Raw genomic sequence first — 23271 nt, forward strand, 5'->3', positions numbered from 1 at the left:
AGCTTTGGTAGGGAACTGTCTCCTCTTCCAATGTTCTCTGTCCTTCCCTGAGGGCTCCTTAGGGCCCAGATCCCCTCCTGATCCTAAGGAATAACACATTCTCTCTGACTCTGTCCAGCAGCAAGTTTCGGGCACGTGCTGTTAGAGGCTGTTAGTTAGAGGCTGTTTCTTGGCCATGGATCTTCCCTTCCTCTCTCCAACTGTAGGTCAAAGGCTTACAGCTTCACCTCTGTCCCTGCAGCAACACTTTTTCTACTGCCAACCCAATGTAGCTGAGACACTTCATCAGAGAGGTGCAAAAATATGATGAAAAAAACACAGATTGGTTCAGTGTCCCAGTAAAGAGATGAAAAGCAAAAGAGATTTCCATAGCAACGAGTGCAGAAACTTTGCCTCCTCTGGTTTGCTCTGAGTCACCTTCTATTTGGTTTAACTCTGGCTGGACTCTGGGTACCCACCAAAGCTGCTCCATCACTGCCCTCCTTGGCTGAACAGAGGAGAGAAAATATACCAAAAGACTCCTGGGTTGGGATAAGGACAGGGAGAGATCACTCACCTGTTACTGTCATGGGCAGCATGGCCTCGACTTGGGGATATTATTGAATTTATTATCAGTCAAATCAGAGTAGGCCAATGAGGAGTAAAACAAATCTTAAAGACATCTTCCCACCCCACTTCCCTCCTTTCCAGGCTTAACTTCATTAAAAATTCTCTGCCTCAGTCCCAACCTTTTATTACCTCACTCTTTTACCTAACTTTCTCCTGTTGAAATTTAAGCCTGGGATTTATTGGTCCCACTGGGATGCTGGCTCTTACCTGCTGTCCCGCCTGAACAAGTATTTGTTTCTATTGTATATCTCTATGATAAGTAGAAGAGAATATCTCAAATGCCAGCACAACTCAGAGGACATTCCCAGCACAAGAAGGATGTGGAGCTGCCAGAGTGAGTCCAAAGGAGGTCATGAAGATTCTCCGAGGGCTGGAGCCCCTCTGCTTTGGAGGCAGGCTGGAAGAGCTGGGGGTGTTCAGCCTGGAGAAGAGAAGGCTCCAGGGAGACCTTAGAGCCTCTTCCCATGCCTAAAGAGGCTCCAAGAGAGCTGGAGAAAGACTTTGGAAAAGGGGTTATGGCTTCCCACTGCCAGAGGGCAGGGTTAGATGGGATATTGGGAAGAAATTCTTCCCTGTGAGGGTGGGGAGGCACAGGTTGCCCAGAGAAGCTGTTGCTGCCCCATCCCTGGAAGTGTCCAAGGCCAGGTTGGAGGGGGCTTGGTGAAAGCTGGTCTAGTGGAAGGTGTCTAGGGGAGGTAGAACTGGATGATCTTTAAGGTCCCTTCCAACCCAAAGCAGTCTGTGACTCCACGACTTGCCTTTAATAACCAGACGGTCTGTTTAGTCCCCTGTCTAACATAGCCGAGAGGCTGTTCCCGGGAAAAGCATGAGCATTTGGATGCCACAGGATCTCTCCTCATCCCTTCCCTGCTGGAAGAGCATCCCTCTGCAAACCATGCCCAGAAGAAGAGGCAGAAAACGGGAGACAGATCCAAGTAACCTGCTCCCAAGGCAGCTGACAATCCCACAGGGTTGGAGCTGGGCTTCACTGGACACACCGAGCCATCCCAGCACCCCTTTCTCATGCCCACGTCTCGCTCTCTTGTTTTTCAAACCGTTGCCTGGCTGTTCACTGCCCCCGCATCCCTGTCCATCCTACTCTGGAGCCACAGCCCCTCTATGCCGCATTTGTTTTGCAACCTCCCCGGGTTCGTGGAGGGGACAGCGGCATGCTCCAAGGGCCACGGCCCCTCAAGCGTGACCCCCTCTCCCGTCGGGTTGCCCCTGTCCCGCCGAGAAGCCCCTCACACCGGGCGCAGTTCCCTGAGGGGGCCGCAGCGGGACCGGAACAGCGGCTACAGGAGCAGAGCGGCGGACCCTCGTTATAAATCGCGCTTCATGAATATTCATCGAGGAGGCGTGGTCTGCGCGGAGGCGGGACGCGCGAGCGCCGCGCTTATTACTATGAATGGCGGCGCGCGCCCCCTCATGAATTATGCGGGGTAGGCGTGGCCGCCGCGGCCCTTCAAAGTGTGGGAAGATGGCGGCGGCGGCGGCGGGCGCTGGCGGCCGGGCCGCGCTGCGGGGGCGGCGGCGGCGGGGGCGGCCCGCGGCCGAGGAGGAGCAGGACGGGGTGGTGCTGGCGGTGGCGGAGTGCCCGGTGTGCCGGCAGGCGCTGGCGGAGGCGGTGACGGTGACGCCGCCTTGCCGCCACTCGCTCTGCCTCGCCTGCTCCCAGCGCTGCCTGCAGGGCCCGGGCCTGTGCTGCCCGCTCTGCCGCAGCCGCCTCTCCACACGGGCCCGGCGGCAGCAGGCCGAGCCCGCAGCCACCACGGCGGCCGGAGGAGGAGGCGGGGAGCAGCGGCCGCCGGACCAAGGTGCGGCGGCGGCACCTGCGCCCCCCCCACCCCCGGGGGGGGGGGGGACGCGGGGGGCCGGGGGCGTGGCCTGGGGCGCGATGAGTGCGCGGGGGCTCAGCCCCCGGGGCGCGGCCACGCGCGGGGCGTGCGATGAGTGTGCGGGGGCTCGGACCGAGGGAGGCGGCGCCACGCGCGGGAAGTGCGACGAGTTTGCGGGGCTCTCAGACGGGCGGGGGGGGGGGGGGGGGGGGGGGGGCGGGAGGTGCGATGAGTTTGCGGGGGCTCAGGCCCGCCCCGAGTCCAGCGGAGCCAAATGTGGGGAGGTGCGATGAGTTTGCGGGGGCTCAGACACGTATCCGGCGGAGTCGAGCAGGAGGAGTGATGAGTTTTGCCAGGGATCAGCTCCCCCGAGTCCTGCGGGGCCGTGCCCTGTCGGGGCCCAGACCCCCATGGGGCGTGGCCAGTGCCGGGGGCGGGGGGGCGATGAGTTTGGGGGGGGCTCAGGTGTCGTTCCCTCCCCCGCCGAGTCCTGCGGGGCCAAACGCAGGAGGTGCGATGAGTTTGTGGGGGCTCAGCCGTCCCCCTTCTGCCCCCCCCCGCCCGGAGTCCTGCGGGAGCGATCGGTGAGGGGGCGGCGGGGCTGAGCCCACCCCTCCTCTGTGGCGTCAGGAGATGGAGTGGATGGATGGCGTCATCCCTGGAAGGGATGCCCGGACGAGGGGATGTTTCCCCGCTTCGCCGGGCCCAGATCAGCAGCTCTGCGCTCCAAGTGCCCATCGGGTCCCCTCACCCTGGAGGGATGCGCCTGCTCCCTTGTTGGCATAAAATAATCCTGAGTTCCTGAGTTCCTGGCTTCTTGTCACGCGTTTCCTTCCTGCCTCCAAAGCCAGCTGCCTTCCTCAACTCCTGGAAAACTGCTCCCTGCGTTTCCTTCAAAATCCTCGTCTGAGCCGTCGGTGTTGCTCTTTCCCAGTGGGAGCTGCTGGAGATGCCCACCTTGCTGCTGTGAGCTCTCAGAATGCACCAGGATCTCTTGGCTGGGGAGGTGATGCAGAGATCAGCCACCCAGGAGCAGTGCTGGGGGGAACCCTCTGGAACAGACAAGGATTTAAGTTACGGATAAACATCCTTTTAGCTGGACCCGGAGCATGTTCCTGGTCTCCCAGTTCATGCTTGTGTCAGCATCCTCTAATTGGCTGCGGGAAGAATTGGCAGGACGAGCTTAAACAGCTTAAATTGGTGGTTTGAACTAACCCTGCTAACCTGGAAGAGATTTAAGGAGCCTTTGCCTGGAAGGATTTGCAGAATCAATGAACAGCCGGGCTGCCCAGAGGGAGCTGCGCCAAAGGGATGGGAGTGGTTCCTCTGGGAACTCCCCAAGTCAATCTCTGCTCCAAGGCAGTGCTGTCAGTCCTGCTTAAATGGACTTAACTTGGTCCAGGCAGGCTTGGATGAGAGTATCCAGTTATGCTGCAGGAATGCTTGTGCAGTGTCTTGGTTGGTTTTTTTTTTAAGAGGAATCAGTTTTCATTCTCTGCTTATCCTGGATTTTGGGTAGGATAAGGGGGAATGGCTTCCCACTGCCAGAGGACAGGGTTAGATGAGATATTGGGCTGAAATGCTTCTCTGTGAGGGTGGTGAGGCCTGGCACAGGTTGCCCAGAGAAGCTGTGGCTGCCCCATCTGTGGAAGTGTTCAAGGAGCAACGTGGTTCAGTGGAAGGTGTCCCTGCCCATGGCACTGGATTGGAACATGATGAGCTTTATGGTCCTTTCCAAACCAAACCATTCCATGATTCTATTTTGCAGTAAGGCACAGAGTTAATTGTCTTGGTTGTCATTTTCTTGTGCTCTAAGTTGTGCTCACAGTGTGGGAATCAAAGGCAGATGATCCATTGGAAACAGGGACCTCCTGCTTGCAGGGAGAGAGCAGTCGAAGTGGTTTATCCTGGCATTAGTGAGGCTGATCGGAGGATCCCAGCGTGGCTGAGCCTGGCAGGGAGAGCCAAGCCCTGCTCAAAGCAGGGTTACCAGGAACGTGTCCAGGTGGGTTAGTACCATCCCCAAGAGACTCTGTGGCCTCCCTGGACAACCTGTACCAGTGCTTGACCACCCTGACAGTAAAAAAGTGATTTTTCTATGTTCAGTGATCTTCTTTTATTTTAATTTGTGCCCATTTCCTCCTGTTCTGTTACCACGGAGAAGAGCCTGGCTCTGTCTTCTCCACTTGTCATTTAAACACATTGGTGAGATCCCTCGGAGCCTTCTCCAGGGCGAACAGTCCCAGATCTCTCAGCCTTCCCTTATATGCCATATAATCCAGTCATTTGGCCCTTCACGGATCAGTATAAACAACACTGCTGCTCTCCACTCATCCTCTGAGCCAGCCATCATATTATGGAAGATATTGGTTAAGCCTGCCTTCCTTTCCATACATCCAGCACCACTTCCCACCTTGTCTGGAAGTGGTGTCCAGGAATAGTTTTTTCCTGGGGATCAAAATGGGGCTGTCCCTGTCATTCCTCCTCCTGGCCCTGTTTGAAGGGAAGTGTGGCATTTGCTTTCTTCCAGGCCTCACGAACCTCTCCTGATCACCATGACCTGATCAATGTATATAATTTATATATCAATGTATGTAGGTCCCTGAGAGAAAGACCTACAGAGCCCAGCTCATCCTAGTGGTGCCCAGTGACAGGACAGGAGGCAATGGGCACAAACTGAAACACAACAAGACCATAAGAAAAAATGGGTGACCAAGGACCAGCACAAGATTGCCAGGTGAAGTTTCCATCCTTGGAGATTGTCAAAACTGGACATGGACCTGGCCAGCCTGCTCCTGGTGACCCTGCTTGAGCAGAAGGGTTGCATGCCCAGGGGTCTTTGCCAACCTGAATTATTCTGTGAATTCTGTTATGAAGCACTGATTAAGCTTATATTAAAACAGTTGCTTGTTGAAAGTCTTGGAAGGCAGAGAGGAGCAGCAGATGGGAGGCTTGGAGACCATGTGCGTGAGGATTCAGCAGGCCAAGGAGAAGGAACAGAACATGTTTGCAGGGAAGTGCTCAGCCTGATTTGTAAGAAAATAAGTACATTCACATGTCATAGAGTCAGAGAATCGTTCAGGTTGGAAAAGCCCTCCAAGACCATTTAGTGCCCCGTTCTCCCAGCACTGCCAAGGCCACCACTAACCCATGTCCCCAAGTGCCACATCCACACAGCTTTTAAATCCCTCCAGGGCTGGGGACTCCACCAGTGCCCACAGTCTGTTCCAATGCCTGACGACCCTTTCAGTGAAGAAATTTTGCCCAGTATCCAACCTAAGCTTCCCTGGCACAACTTGAGGCCGCTTCCAAGGAAGATGGAGTATCTTATTAATCAAGGAAAAAGAAGGGTCTTGAGTCTTGTGAAGAAGGACAAACAGATGAGATCGTGGCTGTGTCTTCTCAGCAGGCACAAGGCCAAACTTCAGGATCAGATACCCATCTGCACTGATAGGTTTTTGCCTGTCAACTCTGACATGACCATCTCAGATTATAGATAATGTCACAGAGCTTGGAAAATTGCTGAAGAACAAATGTTGTCATGTGAACTGGGAAACAGAAATTCAGTTTTCCAAGGAAAGGGCTTGATGAGATGGTGAAGAGCTTTAGACTCCTAAAATGAAAGTGGTCTAGGAGCGAGAGAATAAATCATCATAAATCAAGCTAGATGGTTTGGGTTAGAAGGGACCTCAAAGCACATCCCGTTCCACCCCCTGCCATGGGCAGGGACACCTTCCACTAGCCCAGCTTGCTCCAAGCCCTGTCCAACCTGGCCTTGAAAACTTCCAGGGATGGGGCACCCACAGCTTCTCTGAGCAACCTGTGCCAGGGCCTCATCACCCTCACAGGGAGGAATTTCTTCCCAATATCCCATCTAACCCTGCCTTCTGGCAGTTGGAAGCTATTCCCCCTTCTCCTGTCACTTAGTGATGATCCATGTGGGTCCCTTCCAACTCCGGATATTCCATCTGCCCATGTAGAAAGTCACTCTCCTTCTTTTTTTACAAACTTCCTTTAAGTACTGAAGGGCTGTGATAAATGACTGGTTATACAACAGACCCCTAGGTGTTTTTGGGAGGGACAGGGAAGTTCTGCTCCCTGTGCTGAGGTAGGACTGGGTGTACCCAAACCATTCCTCACAGACATCCCAAATCTCTCATCCATACCCAGACAGCAGGATGGGATCCCACCTTTGCTTCAGTCTCTGAACACTTGGAAAACTTTCCTTAACATCTAATCAAAATCTCCCTTATTACAAAGGCAGCTGATTTCTTTTGTTTCTTTTCTGCACAACAATTAATAACTGATGCTGAAAGAAGGGTGTTTTTGCCAAACTTTTAACATGACTTCCCCCTCCTTCCTCACAGTCTTTTTTTGGCTGTGGTTTCCCTCTTTCCCCACTGGCCCAGACCAGTCTAGTTCTGGAGCATTTCCTGGTGATTCCTTAATTTCCTGTTGTTTCTGTTGTTCTGTAGCCTGTCACCAGTTGTGTTTAATCTCAAGGCCACAGTGTTTGGAAGTGGTAATCCTGATGAAGCTTTTCCCTGCCTTGGGAAAAGCAGTGATTTGCCCCCTATATCAAACTGATTAAAGCCAACACTACTTCTTTTTTTAATCTACCATTCAAGCTGTTAATGAAGAGAGTGATTGGGACCTGACCCAGTGGCCAGTGTGAGAGCCTGTCCTGCCATGGCAGTGGATCATTAACTCCTGGAAAATAATTGTCCAGCTAGTTGTGCCTCCATCTGAATCCTGCTTATACCTACAGTAGGGGGTTTTTTTCTCACTGTGCTTCTAAATGATTTTTAAATGTTCTTCCCAATTAAAACAACAAAATACTGGTTCCATTGAGACCTTAGAGCCCCTTCCAGAGCCTGAAGGGGCTCCAAGAGGACTGGAGAGGGACTTCGGACAAGGGCCTGGAGTGCCAGGACAAGGGGGAATGGCTTCCTACTACCAGAGGGGAGGATTAGATGGGATATTGGGAAAGAATTCTTCCCTATGAGGGTGGTGAGGCCCTGGGCACGGATTGCCCAGAGAAGCTGTGGGTGCCCCATCCCTGGAAGAAGACCAGGTTTGGAGCAGCATGGTGTAGTGGAAGGTGTCCCTGCCCATGGCAGGGGGTGGAACTGGATGGGCTTTAAGTCCCTCTCCATCCAAACCATTCCATAATTCTACGCAAATCTGTTGGAAAGCTTTATCTCAGCTATTGGCATATCTTCATATCATTTAGTTAAACTACTTCTCTTGGAAAACTGTTTCCAAACCTCTCTGTGCTCACAAAAGTTCTTGGTTTGCGTTTTGAAAACATTTTAAAATTTCACCTTCAGCTGCAAGTGTAAACACTGACTGCTGGGAGTTAAAAGGGAAAACAGTGAAAACCTCAAGGGTTTTTTTTATCCCTGCCAGGAGTAAAGGGGAGAAGGAAGCTACAAAGTCTGCTGAAAGTTTCCTTGGAAGCTGGGGGTGAGGAGATTCGCTCCTGCTCATGGCACAGCTTTGACTTGCCGAATGACATCAGATTGGCAAAACTCAGGAGCCTCTGAATGACAGACAAGGCTCTGAGTCGAGTTCAGCTTTACTTTTATCCAACCCATGGTGCTGAACTTGCCAGATGGAGGTTTCTGGATCTTTTGCCAGTAAATATAAAATGTGCTGGTCAGGAGTGCGGCTCCACGGAGACAGTGTGTAAGGCACACTTCCAACCTGGAAAGGATGGAGTCAGAGGGGATTTAGGCTGTCAGGTGCCTCTCATAAAGAAAACCAGCATTAAATAATTAGAAAATCTGTTGTCCTCTCAAATAGTGCAGAAATCAATTGGTTTTTCCAAGGCCGAACACAATAGGATGAAACTCTTGTCTGCCAGGATAAAAGAGCAGGATGCCAGGTCTGATCCTGTTTTGGTGCTCTTACCTCAGCTTGGAAGGAGTTTCCCAGTTCCAGCCTTCCCAGCAGCCCTTCAGAAACCGTTTCCTCTCAAGATCACTTAATCTTGAGCCACAGATGAGCTACTGTGGTCCCTTCCAACCTGACCCATTCTGGAATTCTGTGGAATGCAGATATATAGCTGTGCATACATTTTTGATTCTGTCTCTTCTACAGAGTTGGAGCCAACTATAAAATATTCAAGTTGGTGCATAAAGACTATGGATAAAATTGCCTCCCTTGAGCTAAACCAGCACAACTTTACAAATAACTGTTATCCCATTATTTAAAATCTCTTCTGGCTTGGCTTGCTGAACCCATGTGAGCAATGAGACAGTTGACATGGCTCCTCTTTCCAGTTGTATGTTTCCCTGAAGGGGAAAAAAATCCACCTTTTTAGCTCTACAGACAAGGTCTGAGACAAGCTTTAAACATTGAGGAGTGATTGAAGTTTGCTGCAGGGGAGTTAGATTCCTGTTGCCTTCAGGACCATTCCAGTGGAAATTCAGCTTGATAAAGTTCACAAAGAACTGGAACTGCTCAAGGACACAATTGGAAAAACATTTGGGGAAACCAGTGGAAGGTTTCCAGCATGGCAGGAGCAAGGAATGCAGCCTGGCCTTCCCAGCACTACCTCTGCTTGGGATTTTTATCCCACATGTTCGGACATTTGGGATGTTTTCCTTTAAAAACAAGCCTGGCTCTCATAGGTATACAAGGAAGAGGGAATAGCAGCTTTTTTATTTTTAAAAAAGTGCCTTATAATCTATGTACTTGATGTTTGCTTGCATGAGATTATTTTTCTCCTTTCTGAAGGAAATATTAAAGAAATACACTATGATTTGTTCAGCATTCCCATCTCCAGAGGCTACAGAGTTTGAACTCACCCTCAGTGGGAGGAACTCAAGTTACAGGACTCTTCTGTAAGATAAAAGCAAACCAGTGAAAAGCAGGACAAGTGAAAACAGGATTTAGTCAGTGTTTAAATGGCATGTGTGGGCACCAGGGCTGTGACCTGTCCCCAGAGAGGATGCCCAGCAGGAGAGTTGGCAGCAGGTCACTGGGTGTTTGATTCACTCCCCCCGCTGTGAACCTTTCATTTTGGGCCAAGTAAAAACGCTTCCTAAATAAAGGAAGTCCTGTGAGGAGCAGCTGAAGCAGCTGGGGGGTCTCAGCCTGGAGAAAAGGAGGGTCAGGGGGGACCAACTCTCTCCAACTCCCTGACAGGAGGGTGTAGCCAGGTGGGAGTTGGGAAAAAGTGACAGGAGGAGAGGACACAGCCTCAAGCTGCACCAGCGGAGGTTCAGATTGGACATCAGGAGTTTTTCATGGAAAGGGTTGTTCACTGGAAGGGGCTGCCCAGGGAGGTGGTGGAGCCCCATCCCTGGAGGTGTCCAAGGAACGACTGGATGTGGCACTCAGTGCTGTAGTCTGGTTGACAAGGTGGGGATCAGTCACAAATTGGATTCTTGGAGGTCTTTTCCAACCTAAATGGTTCTGTGAATTTCTGAAATCGTGATGGAGCTGCTGGTTTATATCCTTTAATTTTAGCAAGGTGGAAGAAGGAAATTCCCCTGATGTTTCCTCCGTGCTCGTACCTGTTCCACCCTGACCATAGCACATTGGAATGATGGGCTGTCCTGCACCCTACCTGGAATACTGATACAGATTGAGCCGGGATTGTTGTCCAGGGCTTGTTTTATTCCTGTTGTTCCCTTTTCCATCCAGGCTCCTCCAACTGTAATGCAACTTGCCCAGACTTGCACTGCACAGAAGTGGGAGGGAGCTTTGTGGCTGATAGAAGGAAGGGAGTCCTTTGGGAATAACAGACTCCACGAGGTTAAACTATAACCCTGTGCCAGTAGGCTTTTGGTTCCTGAATTCCCGAGGGGGAAGGGAGGAAGCGGGAGCAGGATGGGGAATTCCTGCCAGACAGAGTGAAATATTGACCTCGGGGAATGAATTGCAAGTGGAAAAAAAGCTGTGCTTACTCCAGATCAGTAGGACAACGCTGCAAACAACTGGAAGGGGGTGTGCAGGGGAAAAAACACTGTTTATCCAGAAAATAGGGAGCATTCCCGATGCATTGATGTCAATGGAAGAAGGGCAGGAATGTGAATTGATGGTGTTGTGCAGCAGCTGTCAGCCTGTATGCCTTGGGTGTCTGGGAGTAGGAGCTTAAAGCCTGAGTTTATTCCTAGGCTTCAGGTTCCCTGTGCTTAAAGCCTGGATTTATTTCTGGGACTTACTCCCCGTGCTTAAAGCCTGAGTTTATTCCTAAGACCCAGATTCCCTGTGATATCACCAGGCTGTTAACTTCACCCCTGTGTTTACATCATCCCAATACTCCTCTGATTGCTTAACTGCTTGTCAAGGACTCTTGAGAGTCTCCAAGGAAACTCTGGAAGTGCAAAGTGGGATTGCTTGGCCACCGTCCTCCTGATATTCCTGCATGTTAAACAGCGCTTTGATAGCAGTGGTGGAATATAAACATCTGGAGTTGGAAAAAGTGCTGCAGAACCTCTTGTGCAGCCCATGGAGATCTCACACTTTTAGGGAAATAATGGCCAACACCATTATCCTACACTAAAAAGTGTTTCCTTTCTTTTTTTTCCCTTCTCTTTCCAGATTTTATATTCAGAGCACCCATTAAATTAAGCAAACCAGGGGAACTCCGAGAAGAATATGAAAGCCAGCTAAGGAAGGTCAGTATTCTGGGTAATTGTGTGTTTTCTTCCAGGAGAACTTGGATTTCCTGCAAGAATGCCATCCTGTAGAGAAACCTGAAGGGCTCTTTATTCCTGCTCTGTAACAAAAGTCATTTATTCCCTTTATGCTGTTCAGCCACTTCAGGAAATGGCTGTAATTGAGCATTTAGAAACCAAATTTTGCTGTCTTAGTCTGTCTTCCAGAACATGGAGATGTACCTTCCTTGGAGCAACTGGTTGTGGATGTAATTCCATAAACACTTCTGCAACATAAGATATCTCCTGCAAAAACATCCTTCTCCTCAGAAACAAACTATTCCAAACCAGAGCTTTCTGTTTATTTTTAGGCAAGGAAAAAATGTCATTTAAAGGTCAAAAAAATGATAAGGGAAGAAAAGCTTTTCAACTGGTGTGCAGTTAAAGTCTGTGAAAATATTTTCTCCATTTAAAAAGGGATTTTTGATCTCTGTGATGTGTTTTCCCTTGAGATGGGTCCAACACCTCATTGATTATTCTACCTGCTGGGGAAAAGGAACCCAGGGGGTTTTTCACTGTTGAATTTTCTTTGGGTTTTCACTTGAAAATATCAACAAGAGTAGAAAGGGCTGGGAAGCTGAGTTAGAAAAACAGCCTTGTCTGAGTAGGAAAATACTGTTTAGGTGATATTTAAGGTAAATAACTAGTTTAAGAAATGCATCTGTGTGAGGAGACAGTTAAAAAGTGTGGAAGGGGCTTCCCTCCTGCTTCCACTCATGTGGAATTAGCAGTGGCACTGATGGGAAATGTCACTGCAGGTGTTTAGGGTAACTTTGGCTGACTGTTTCATTAGCTGATACTAAGAATTGCAGACTCTTCTCCCATCCAGGTGACTTGGCAGGAAGGGAAGGAAAGTTTGTGTGCAAAGTTGTGGGACGTGTGGCATTTTCAGCAATGATGAGACACTTTGTTGAGGAGCAGTTGGGTCTGGGCAACAGTGTCAGACTTTAAGTGCACAGGAATCTTACTGCTATAAAAATCTAATTAATTAAGTAATTTAAATGTGCATCACTGTACTTTTCACTGTAAGATGAGTTGACTCAGGGCATCTTTGGCTTAAAGATGAAGAAATAAGGGGTTTTTGTATAGGTATTAACGGGTGATCTAAAGTTCCCTTGCAGTGCCTTCAAGGAAGCTGTAGAAGGACTTTTCATCAGGAATTAGTGACAAGACAAGGGGGAATGGCTTCCCACCACCAGAGAGCAGGATTAGATAGGATATTGGGAAGAAATTCCTCCCTGTGAGGGTGGTGAGGCCCTGGCACAGGTTGCCCAGAGCAGCTTTGGCTGCTCCATCCCTGGAAGTGTTCAAGGCCAGGTTGGATGGGGTTTGGACCAACCTAGTCTAGTGGAAGGTGTCTCTTCCCATGGCAGGGGGTGGAACTGGGTGGTCTTTAAAGTCCTTTCCAACCCAAACCATTCTGGGATTCTGTGAGGCATATCTGGATCTTCTGGAAGGATTAAACCATCTTCTCTCATAGATCACTATGAACCTTTTATAGGAGCGTTGCAAAAAGATACTGTGTGCAGTTCAGTGCCAACACCTCTGCCTTCCTCACCAGTCACAAAGAAATATTTTAACTACTTTCTGACATTTTGGGCCTGTTTTTGTCTCATTCCTGTTCAGCCTCCTGCCTTGCCCTTTCTGTTTCTCTCCAGATGGGAGATGGGTTTCTTTCCCATGCCAGCTTAAACTTCTTATGAAACTCAGCTGAAAGAGCTGTGGGGGGAGAGATTCTCTGAATTGTCATCTAAGAGGAAATGGCAGTGAAATTTTGATGATAATATCACAACTGATGCTGCAGTCACTGTATCCTTATTTATTTCCTTATTCCAATCTAAGCCCCCTGTGGTGCAACTTGAGGCTGTTTCCTCTCATCCTGTCACTAGTTCTGTGGGAGAACAGACTGACCTGGCTCCAACATCCAGTCAGAGAGTTATAGAGGCAAAATTGTGACTGTTGTTGGTTATCAAGGGTTTCTTGGTGTCTCTGAACTTCTGAATTAGGCAGGAAGAGAACTCAGCTCCGGGAATCTAAGCTTTTCCTGATTGGGATTGCCTCTGTGTCTGGAAGCACAAGCTCTCATCTCAGCTCCCCCTGCCTGTGGAATGGGGATAACCCAGGCTGGCTTTCCTGAGAAAGGGAGAGGAGCATTTCAAAACGTTTTTACTCATCCCAGATGCGACTTGTTTTCTAAATCTGACAGTCTGTGGAGTGAAGAGAAGATACCAAGTGTGCATTTGCCAAACTTTTGGAAATAAATATTAATATCAGGAATGATGGTCCTAAAATGGCTGTTTCTTACGCAGAAAATTATCACTTGTACAACATTTTTCCCCTGCAGTTCCAGTACCCAAAACAGCTACAAACAAGTTAAAATGCATTTTCTGGTAATTGTGCTGCTAACTAAGCTGATGGTCCTGCATCCAGTATTCCAGAGATGCTACTTGGGTAACTTTCTCTCAGGGTAGATGTTTCACACCACATTGTTTCAGTTTCTCATCCTCATGTCCCAGCACATTTGTATGTGCTAGCACTTGTAAAAAAATTCTCTGGGAGATAGTTTACACAAGGCTACTTAATTTTTATTTTTTTTTTAATTCATACAGATTTTATCATTAGAGGTTTTTTTGTGCACAGCCTGAATTCTGGACCTAAATTCTTTTTTGTGTCCCTTGATTAGGATCCTGTTGTTGTCTTTTTGACTGGTCACCATCAGCAAAGCTTGTGCTGGCACCTCGCATAATGTATTTGCCCAAAATCTTTAAATATTTCTGTATGATATTACATATGTTTGTGGCTTTAAATTTAGGAATTTAGTATAATTTTATAATTTAACCAAAAAAGTGAGGATTTCCATATGGTTTTCTTTGAGGTGAGAAGTAGGAAAGGGACGCGAGTGTTGGGTAGTATTTCAGCTGGCCAAAAAAAGTCATCTTTATGATAAATCTTGATGTGAATTTTTCAGATACTTCAAGAAAGGCTCCTTAAAGAGCAGAAATACTGTTGATTTACAGCAGACTATTCCTCATGCCTCGTCACAATCCATGTTAATCAGATGTTGTAGTTATTGCTTGAGATTATTAATAGATAAGGAATTTAAAGACACATCTTCAAACAACTCCAAGCAGGAAGTCAAATCAGTCTTTGAAAACATTTGCTGAACACCCACAATCAGCCAAACAGTGGAGTTTTTCCTGGTTTCTGTCTACCTTGTTCCTCCTACCTCATCTCTGGGAGCTCGGATTCAGTAGGATTCAGGTCTTTTCCAGCTTGAAAATCATGATGTGCTTTTCACGTAATGACTCAAGAACTCTGTTTTCTTTGTTGTCCACATGTCCATCATTTTGGGATTTTTCCGTCCTTCAGCAGAGAAGAAAAAGCGTAAATATTTTGCGAAGAATAAGGAGTTTTTGCGAGTTGTTGCCTTTATGAGTAGAGGGCAACGTAACACAGCAGGTTCTGAAGCACCTGAGATGCCCACGCTCAAATATGAGGAAAAACACAAGGATTTGAATTCCTTGTGCTGTGGTTCATCCGTGTAATAAGGATGTGTCAGTCAAAGGTCCAGCTGCTTGTCTCAGACAAGGGTAACTTATCCACAGAGGTTGGATGGAGGAAGGAGGGAGGATCTGTTCTATTTACAGATATATGTAGACTATTCATGACCTGTGTCAAAGTGCCTTTGTTGTTTTAAAAAGAAGATAAAATCCCTAACATATGTGTCGAAAACACAAATATGTTGTAGAAACAAACCAGTCTTCACAATATTATGAGAGAGAGATAGTGGCTGTGCCCTAGAGTAGGGAAATGAAGGCACAAAATTTAATGCTGTGACCAGACTCTTGGTCTTGCCAGTTTGTGGGGAGGACTTCAAATATTATAAATATCTCGTTTTTCATTGTTTGCAGCTGAGAGAAGAAAAACTGCAAGAAGAAAAGGCATCTGAGGAGCTGATTCACAAGTTCGTTGTAGATGACATGGATGTAGGGAAGAGAAAAACAGAGGAACAGCAGAAAAAGGACGAATCTGTCGTGCTGAAAGTGAACCAAGAGTGTGTAAGTAAGCTTGTGCTTCTCCTTCCTATCCACATATCCAGAGCTTTCATCCTTTGTCTTTCCAGAGTTATTTGATTGACCCTTTATAGCCCCTGAAGGCTGTGAGCTAACAGATTATAAAGATCCATGTTGATGACTGCAGATGTTCTTCCAGAGGTTTCTGTGCCCCTTTTTACCCACCAACACATGACTCTTCCAAACACAGCAGATAAATCTGCTTTGGGATGATCCTTGTGCCTTTCCATGAACATTTCCCCATGAATCTTCTGCACAATTCTGAAGTTCAGCACATTCTTCAGGCTGAGTCTTGCCTGTTTCTCATTTCAGTTGGGAGGCTCTGTAGGAAATGCTCTTAAAATTTCAGTTTGATGGGCTGATCTGTGGAGACTGAGTAATGAACAGCCCGTAGTAATTTAATTGTAGGATTTTTGCCACATTTTCTTGATCAGTAAATTAATTTTATTCAATGACTATACATAGGAGCTGTGTGCTTATTTTTGCATTATTTATGCTTTATGTCCTCTCGGTACAATCGGAAATGAGGGCTTTGGGGATCTTTAACACCTTTGCAAGAAAGAGCTTTATTTTCCAAGTTATTCTCTTTGTTGTACATGTCAGTTAACTCTTCCTTGATTGACTTCAGTTTCCTGAACGTCTCTCGGATTCAGAGAATGAAGAACCATTCCAGGGCAAGCAAACGCACCGGTCAGCTTTTGTTTCCAAGACCTCCTTTGCTTTCCTTTCAGGGTAAGATGCTGAGACTTTATTCAGTGTCCCTTAAAGATGTTCTTTCAACTTGTTCTAACAACACACCTGAGATGCTTTAATTCAAATGGTTGTTTCAATCCAAAATAAGTGATTTTTTTTTCTGGAATTTTAGAGCAGACTCACTGTTAGGACATGGTGTCCATCTGCTTACTTCCTACCTGTTATAAAATCCAGGGGATCAAGGAAGTTAATGTTCATCCCGTGAAGCAGAAAAATCATTGCCTGTAGATTTAAATCATTAGTCAGGAATCAGAATCCTGTGGGATGAACTCAGGAGTGCTAGATCATTCTCCAGCACAGACATGAAGAGAGGCCATCAGCCTGAGACGGCTTTTTCCCTGGAAAGCTGTTGCTTGACCCAGTGGAAGCAGCTGAGTAACCAAGTGTGTCTCCACATGAGAAGCAAAGGGGTTTCCACAGCTTCGTCATTAGCTCTGACCTCAGTTAATTATGAGCCATGGGTGGAGGTGTCCATGTATTTAGTAGGGAGCCCATTAACACAATCCAAGATTCCTGGATCCCTTTCCCAGAGGGCGTAGGAGGTATCTCTTACAGTCAGGTGCTGCCAAGGTTGATGTCTCTCCCAACAGCTGCCAGGGTTGTTGAGCTGATTGTCCCTAAGGCCATGAACAGTCCTGTTTCCACCCATCTGCTTTTCAGGAATTTAACTGCCAAGCTGGAGAGGAGTCGAAGCTGCAACGACACCATTCAGGAGAGATCCAAGAGCAGGCAGAGATCAGCCCCAGCCAACAAAACAAAGGTACAGGCAGCATCTGGGAACAGGTTGTGGTATGTAAATGTTCTTATCTGAGGTTACACAGCACCAGTAGTCTGGAGATATAAAACATGGGTTTGTGGTGCTGTGTTATTGCCATGGGGCCAGTCACTTCCTAGTAAAAACCTGATGGGTTGCTAAGCAGAAAAGCAGAGAGGTGGCAGAGTTCTTGGAGGCTAATTGGAAGGATTGTAATCAGCCTTTTGTTTTGTGATTCATTTTCTTTTCAAGGCTGAATCTGCAGCCAGTGAAAGAAAAATCGTATAGAATTTTAGGAAAATAATCCTTTCTTCCTTTCCCTTTCTCTCTAAAGCTGTTTGAACTAGCAAAAGTTTTCCTGACGACAGAATATGTTCTTTGGCACTTCCCTGCTATGGGAAGAGATTCTTAGGATCGTAGAATGGTTTGGGTTGGATGGGACCTTAAAGCTTGTCCAGTTCCACCCCCTGGCATGGGCAGGGTCGCCTTCTAGGTGCTCCAAGCCCCATCCAACCTGGTTTGAGCAAGATGATCTTTAAGGTCCCTTCCAACCCAAACCATCTTGTGATTTTGCCATTGGAGGGGTTGCCACTTGCAGCCAGAACAGCTCTTGCACTGACATAAATTTGAGACCCAAATCAGTCTGGGTCCGGTGCATCCTGCTCATGTCCCATATTGACCATGGAAGGTGCTGTGTCCAGAGAGCACAGTAACCTCAGGTTCTCCTGTTTTCCTCTCACATTCTTGTCCTTCTGCTCCGTGACCAATATCCCGGGTGCTCTGCATTGCCTTTCAGGTGCTGCCTGTGACTGGCACGTCGACACCGCTGGTCGGGGTCCTGTCGTCCACCCAGAACAACCGCTGCCTCTCGGCCCCAGACCTGACGGCTGAGAAGCGCCTGGTCCTCACCGCCGTGTCGTCCCTCTCGGCCCTGCACAAGCCAGAGCGATCCATCAGCCCAGAGAGCAACGACAGCATCTCTGAAGAGCTCAACCACTTCAAGCCCATTGTCTGCTCCCCGTGTACTCCTCCGAAGAGGCTTCCCGACGGCAGAGTCCTGAGCCCTCTCATCATCAAGTCCACGCCGAGGAACCTGAACCGGAGCCTGCAGAAGCCAACCACCTACGAGGCCAGTCCAAGAATACTGAAAAAATGGGAGCAGATATTTCAGGAGCGTCAGATCAAAAAGACTCTCTCTAAAGCGACCCTCACATCCCTGGCTGCAGAGCCTGTGGAAGACGTTACGGTTCCTGACATCACCAACTCCAGCACTTGCACTAAAGAGCAGCCACAAGTGCAGGATGACCACCTTCCACCTGACACAATGGGAGAGCCTCATCCCAAGCTGGATTCCTTCCCTTCCATCAGTGAAATGAAGCTGGGAAGAGGGAGCGAGAAGAACAAGGGTTCACAGGCCTTAACAAGAGATGACAGTGCTGCCGAAGTAGATGTGAGATCAAATGTAACCTCCTTGAACACACGAGTGTCTGAAGGCCCTGACCTAAAACTCATGGACAAATCCTGTCTTAGTCTTGGCCCAAAAATGCTGAGCGTGGGCATTGGCACGACGCTGCCTGACAGCAGCACACTCGGAGTCCCTGCCAAGGCACCGGCGAAAAAGCAGCTGAAATACCTGAACAACAGCAAGTTGATGAACGTGCAGAACAGCACCTGCAATTCCGTCGGGAACATCATCACGGAACAGCCGCCGCTCCTGAGGCGGGGCCGGAAGAGATGCTGCAAAACAAAGCACTTGGAGCACAACGGCTCCGTCAAGAGACTGAGGCACACAGCAGGGGAGGTGCCTCCGGAGGTGCGGGAGAGGGAGCAGAAGCTCCAGCAGGAGGAGGAGGACAGGAGGTTGGCCCTGCACCTCCAGCGGATTTTCGACAGCGAGAACAGGACAGTGGACAGGCGGAAAGTCCGAGTGGATCGGTACCTGCTGCGCTCCAAGAGCACTCTGGGAGCCAAGTAGCACTGGTGGGCCGTGCTGCCTTTCTAGAGGACGATGAGGTTTATCAGATTGTCTTATAGGAGAACTATTTTTTGCCCTACTTCCACCCACACCATTGTTTTCTTGTTCCAGTGGTAAGGCGTTCGTAGGTCCAGTTCGGAGAGAAGCCAGAGTCCTTTCAGATTTGAAAAAAAAAAACAGGAGAGAATGAGGAGAGAAAATCCTTTCTGGTCCATTGGTCTGAAGGCGTTGTTATCCCTGTGAATACACTGCAAGGCCTCCACGTGCACGTGGGTTCCCCAGCCTGGAGGGTTGTGAACATGGGGTACGAGGTAAGGACCTCGTCCATCCCTTGCCAAGGGAAATCTGAGCTCTGCTCATAGAAATTAGGTTTGTTCTGTCTTACAGTTTTCTTCTCTCTGCCTGCCCGATTTTCTCCCTCAGACTGTGGAGTCAGGCCTTATCCATGTCAAATGACTTGAGGGCTGCTGGGGAGGGAGCCTGTTCTGTATTTCTCCAAGGAAATCCCAAATAGAGCCCCGTGGAGTACTTAAAAATGAATGTATCTCACTGTCTGCACCAGCAGTACAGACCATACGTCACTTTCTTGAAGTAAAAAACCAAATGCAGTTAAAAAAAGAGACCTAAAATAAGGATTTTACCGAAAAGCCTTATAGGGACTTGTAATTCCATGTTAGTGACAGGGCAGAGAGCTTGGGTGGAGCATTGGGCGCTGGGATCCAGGGAGCTTTTCTCTTAGTCCCTGCCTCTTCCAACCCAGGAGGGTTTCCTGTTCTTCCCTCTAACACTGAAGGAAGGGAAATGCCGGCTGGGTGATTTTGTGAAGGACGTTCTCCCTGTTGACACGTACCCTCAGGATCTTGCTTGGTTAAGAGTTCTCTCTCTAAGACCTGTTCTTACATGTCCCAGAGGAGACATCCTGAGGGATCTGACACATCCCTGTGCTCTCTAGGCACCCAATGGTTGGCTTTGGAGCTGGGATGGGAGACCAGCCTTCCACAGGACTTCCCCTGCTCTGAGCTCCCTGGCTCCAGGTCCAAACCACTAAAAAAGCTCAGGTGAGCAATGCACTAAAAATTCCCACTTCCAGGCATAAAATTGGGCCTGCGGCAGAGCTGGCCCAGAGCCTGGGCTTGGTGGAGCGTGTGTTCTCTGCCCAGATGTGGCCTCCCACCCTTTGAATGTTTGTAACACTCATCCATCCATTAACTCTGTGGATTATTTCCAGTAATGGAGCTCAAACAACACTGTTCCACCTCGATCCTTGAAAGCTGCCTTGCAGAGTATTCACTGGGATCCTCGGAGCCCACAAGGATCTTTGTCCAGGGTGGAGCTGTGGCGTTCCCCACCAGCCCACCCATGTGCCAGATATTTTTGGGGATGAGTACAGTGCTGGGGCAAGCTTCTCCATGGATGGTGTGAAGGGAGGACACCCAGTGCACTAAAACAAACAGATCTGATCTAAAAGAACATTCGTTGCCCAATTTCCTCTGTCTAAAACCGGTTGAATTTTCTCCCTCCATCTTAAAACGGTTAAAAAGAAAACAGGAACTGGTTTTCTTTTTCACTGCAAGGACCCTGGCAGGTTTTTTTTTTTTCCCTAATTGAACTGGATTTTTTCAAAAAAAAAAAAAGGACAAAAAAAAAAGAAATCTTATATTTTAATGGATAAAATTTATATATTTTAAATACTATATTTCAAAAGATTGACACTTTTGTTTGGAGAAATCTTATAGCAATGATTCCATAATATATATCTGTATCTCTGGATCTCCTTGCCACCCAAACTACTGGATGGGTAAAGTTGTCCCCAGGACTGGTGAGACCTGGCCTGCTCTGTCTTCCCAGCATTCCAGGCCCTCTCAGAGCCTTGGGAGGTGTTGCTTGAATCGGGTGCTTTTGGCCCAAACTGAGTGCTGCTCCTCTTTCCAGCTGTGAATTAGAAGGAAATTGAGGAATTAGAGCCTTGGCCAGATCTGGAAGAGTAGCGTGGAGAGAAGGAGCGATGGCCTGGATCTGCCCTTGGAGTTCAGGAGGGAAAGCCACAGCTTTAACTCACAATCCATGTGGTTTCTCCCAACATTTTGAGCTAAAGTATGCACTTCCCAAGTGCATTTAGATTTAGAATTATTTTTCCACAGTTAATTCCTGGAGCCCCAGTCAGACTTCCTTAAAGTTTCCTTCTTTCTCGTGGCACTTCTTGTGTGGGTTCAGCCAGGCCTGGGCTGCCATACCACAAAAAAAGCTAGATTTACATGCTGAATGTATCTTTCCTTTCCCCTCTTAAAACAGATTTCACAGCCCAATGCACCAGGACAGTGTCTTAAATATCTCCTTTTGAAAAGATTTTACAAATATTTTGGGGGTTTATGCGTTAATCTCCTCTTTCCAAATCTGAGCTGGGCAGGGAGGCATGCCTCAGCTGGAGTTTGTCCCCAGCCAAAAAAAGCTCCATGGGACCCCTCGTTCCCCCAGCTCCCCCCAAAACAGAGATCCCAACTCCCCAAGCATCATGCACAGGCTGTGGCATCCACATTTAAGGAGACCTTTATATGTGGAATCACAATCGTGGAAGGGTTGCGGCAATGCGAAGCAGGATGAATGTTTTATTAATTTAACACTCTCAAAGCCTGTGTAAGCTTGCACAAAGGAAACAAAAATTGTAAATAATTACACTCAAAAGAGCAGGAGTTCCCAGCCTCTCCCATAAAAAGGTCAGGAATGGCACTACCTTTGCCAGAAATTCAGCCAGCTGAGGAGGAAAATACCTCTTGCAAGATGTGCAGAGGCCTGAGATGAAACCAAGTATTTATTCACACTTTAGGAAAGTCCTTTCTAACCCTCAGCCTTCCCTCTGGGATGAAGGCATCCTTTGTGAGAGCATCCTCCCAGAATGTGAAGCTGGGGTTGGTTCCATGACTTGTGTCTGCCAAAGATGCCACTGACTCCGGAAAGTTGCTTTCTAACGCTCTGGAGCAATTTGCCTGGGAAAAGCCGCACGGAAAGGTCCGTGTTTGGAGCCAGCAAGATCAGATAAATGAAGGAAAAGTGCCAAAAGGGATCATACCAGGTGATTGTATGATGATGTTCTTATATTGTCAGTATTTCTCTTCCAATGCTCTTGTACCTGCAGTGCACAGTAGTCAGGAAGTGTAACTTGACCAAGTATTTTCTCAATGAAAGCAAAGGGGGAGGTTGAAGCCTTAAAGACTCTCACTGATTTTAAAAACCAAGCCTTTAGCACTGCTCCGAGGGGAGAGACCCTCCGACAGCCCTGTCCTGTCTCCCAGCTGTCCAGCAAAAGCCTGACGAAGAGCTTGTCCTGTGCATTAGGGGAAGCATTTCAGGAAAACCTGGACCATTTCACACCTGAGGGCAAAACTAACCACTGTCCACGATGAACATCCATGGATGGGAGCTGGGTAGAAGCACAGCATGGAAACTGGGATGATCCACACACCTGACACAAACTTTCCCCCTCCCCATGTCTGGAAAACGCTGCAACTCATCCGCTCTAGAATTAGCTCTTCACTATGCAAATGGGAAAACCCTCAGCTGGGCACGGATTGGGATTTGCTGTCAAACTGTTCAAAACAAACCTAGATGTCGCTACACTTTTTTTTTTTTTTTCCCAATAATGCTTTATATTGTGCTTTTCCATTTGTGGAAAAATTCCAATTGTGCTTTCGCGTTCTAAGCTTGCCAGCAGAGCACTGGGCTGGTGACAAGACTTTCACGGTCATTTTGGGTCTCAGCTGAACCACCTGAATGTTTTCAAAAGGCACCGAAGGACCTTTGACTTGCATGTGTGAAATGTGTGAGTGGAATGACACGCAGGCAATCCCTCATGTTGTGGCTTCTGTTTGTTTGAAACAGAGTAAATCCTGCTTGTGAAACAACTGTCACAAACCAGAAACACGCCAACAAATAGCAAATGTGTACAAATAATGTTGTACGTTTTAACAGCAACCAGGACTTGGAGAGACTGCAGGGCAGAGGCCGAGGTTCAAACAGAATAAAACCAGGTTCTGACAGTGAAATCCCTGTTTCTGCCAAAGTTGCTGTGCTTGGAGACAAGCAGGATCCTACTGCTGCTTGTGCCAAACGGGCGAGGTTATTGAGTAATCAGAGAGAATCATTTAGGTTGGAAGAGCCCTTCAAGATCATCCAGTCCAGCTGTTCCCCCAGCACTGCCAATCCCACCACTAAACCATGTCGCCAAGTGTCACATCCACACAGCTTTTAAATTCCCCTAAGGATGGGGACTCACTACTGCCCTGGGCAGCCTGTGCCAGGGCTGGACAACCCTTTTGGGGAAGGAATTTTTCCTGTTATGGTTTCCAGGGGGAAAAAAATGGTGTAAGTGGGTATAACGACCTGTTTTTCATGTAGGGAAGCAGCTAGTGGGCAGTGAGCATCCTCCATTGCTTCCCATCGCTTGTCCCAGCCACTCTGATACCAGTTTTTGGGCAAGGATAGATGAGCACACTTTTATTTTCCAGGAATTGAGGAGCCCAGCAGCAAGCAGCCATGGTTTTCATGTGCTGTCCCTGCAGCTTTGTGGCTGTTTTGATGCTTCCAAGCTGGAAGTTAGTCCCTG

At 48.1% G+C, this 23271-nt stretch overlaps 1 protein-coding gene across 1 annotated transcript; it reads left to right on the forward strand.

Moving 5' to 3' along the window:
- The first annotated feature begins 2044 nt into the window (after positions 1 to 2044).
- Positions 2045 to 22711, forward strand: RNF169 (ring finger protein 169). Its single transcript, XM_027648638.1, has 6 exons — positions 2045 to 2426; positions 11001 to 11077; positions 15028 to 15174; positions 15818 to 15921; positions 16603 to 16702; positions 17493 to 22711. The coding sequence occupies exons 1-6, from the start codon at positions 2045 to 2047 to the stop codon at positions 18669 to 18671; spliced, it is 1989 nt and encodes a 662-aa protein (XP_027504439.1). The 3' UTR covers positions 18672 to 22711.
- Positions 22712 to 23271: the final 560 nt, after the last annotated feature.

Source organism: Corapipo altera, unplaced genomic scaffold, assembly GCF_003945725.1.
Source record: "Corapipo altera isolate COAL_440 unplaced genomic scaffold, ASM394572v1 58, whole genome shotgun sequence".
In the NCBI taxonomy this organism is placed as follows: Eukaryota; Metazoa; Chordata; class Aves; order Passeriformes; family Pipridae; genus Corapipo; species Corapipo altera.

Bases quoted from the DNA above. Each gene is read 5' to 3' on its own strand.
- RNF169 (XM_027648638.1), top strand. From the start codon at position 2,045: ATGCGGGGTAGGCGTGGCCGCCGCGGCCCTTCAAAGTGTGGGAAGATG. The intron at 11,078-15,027 runs GTCAGTATTCTG...CATTGTTTGCAG, and splicing joins ATGAAAGCCAGCTAAGGAAG to CTGAGAGAAGAAAAACTGCA. The intron at 15,922-16,602 runs GTAAGATGCTGA...TCTGCTTTTCAG, and splicing joins TCCTTTGCTTTCCTTTCAGG to GAATTTAACTGCCAAGCTGG.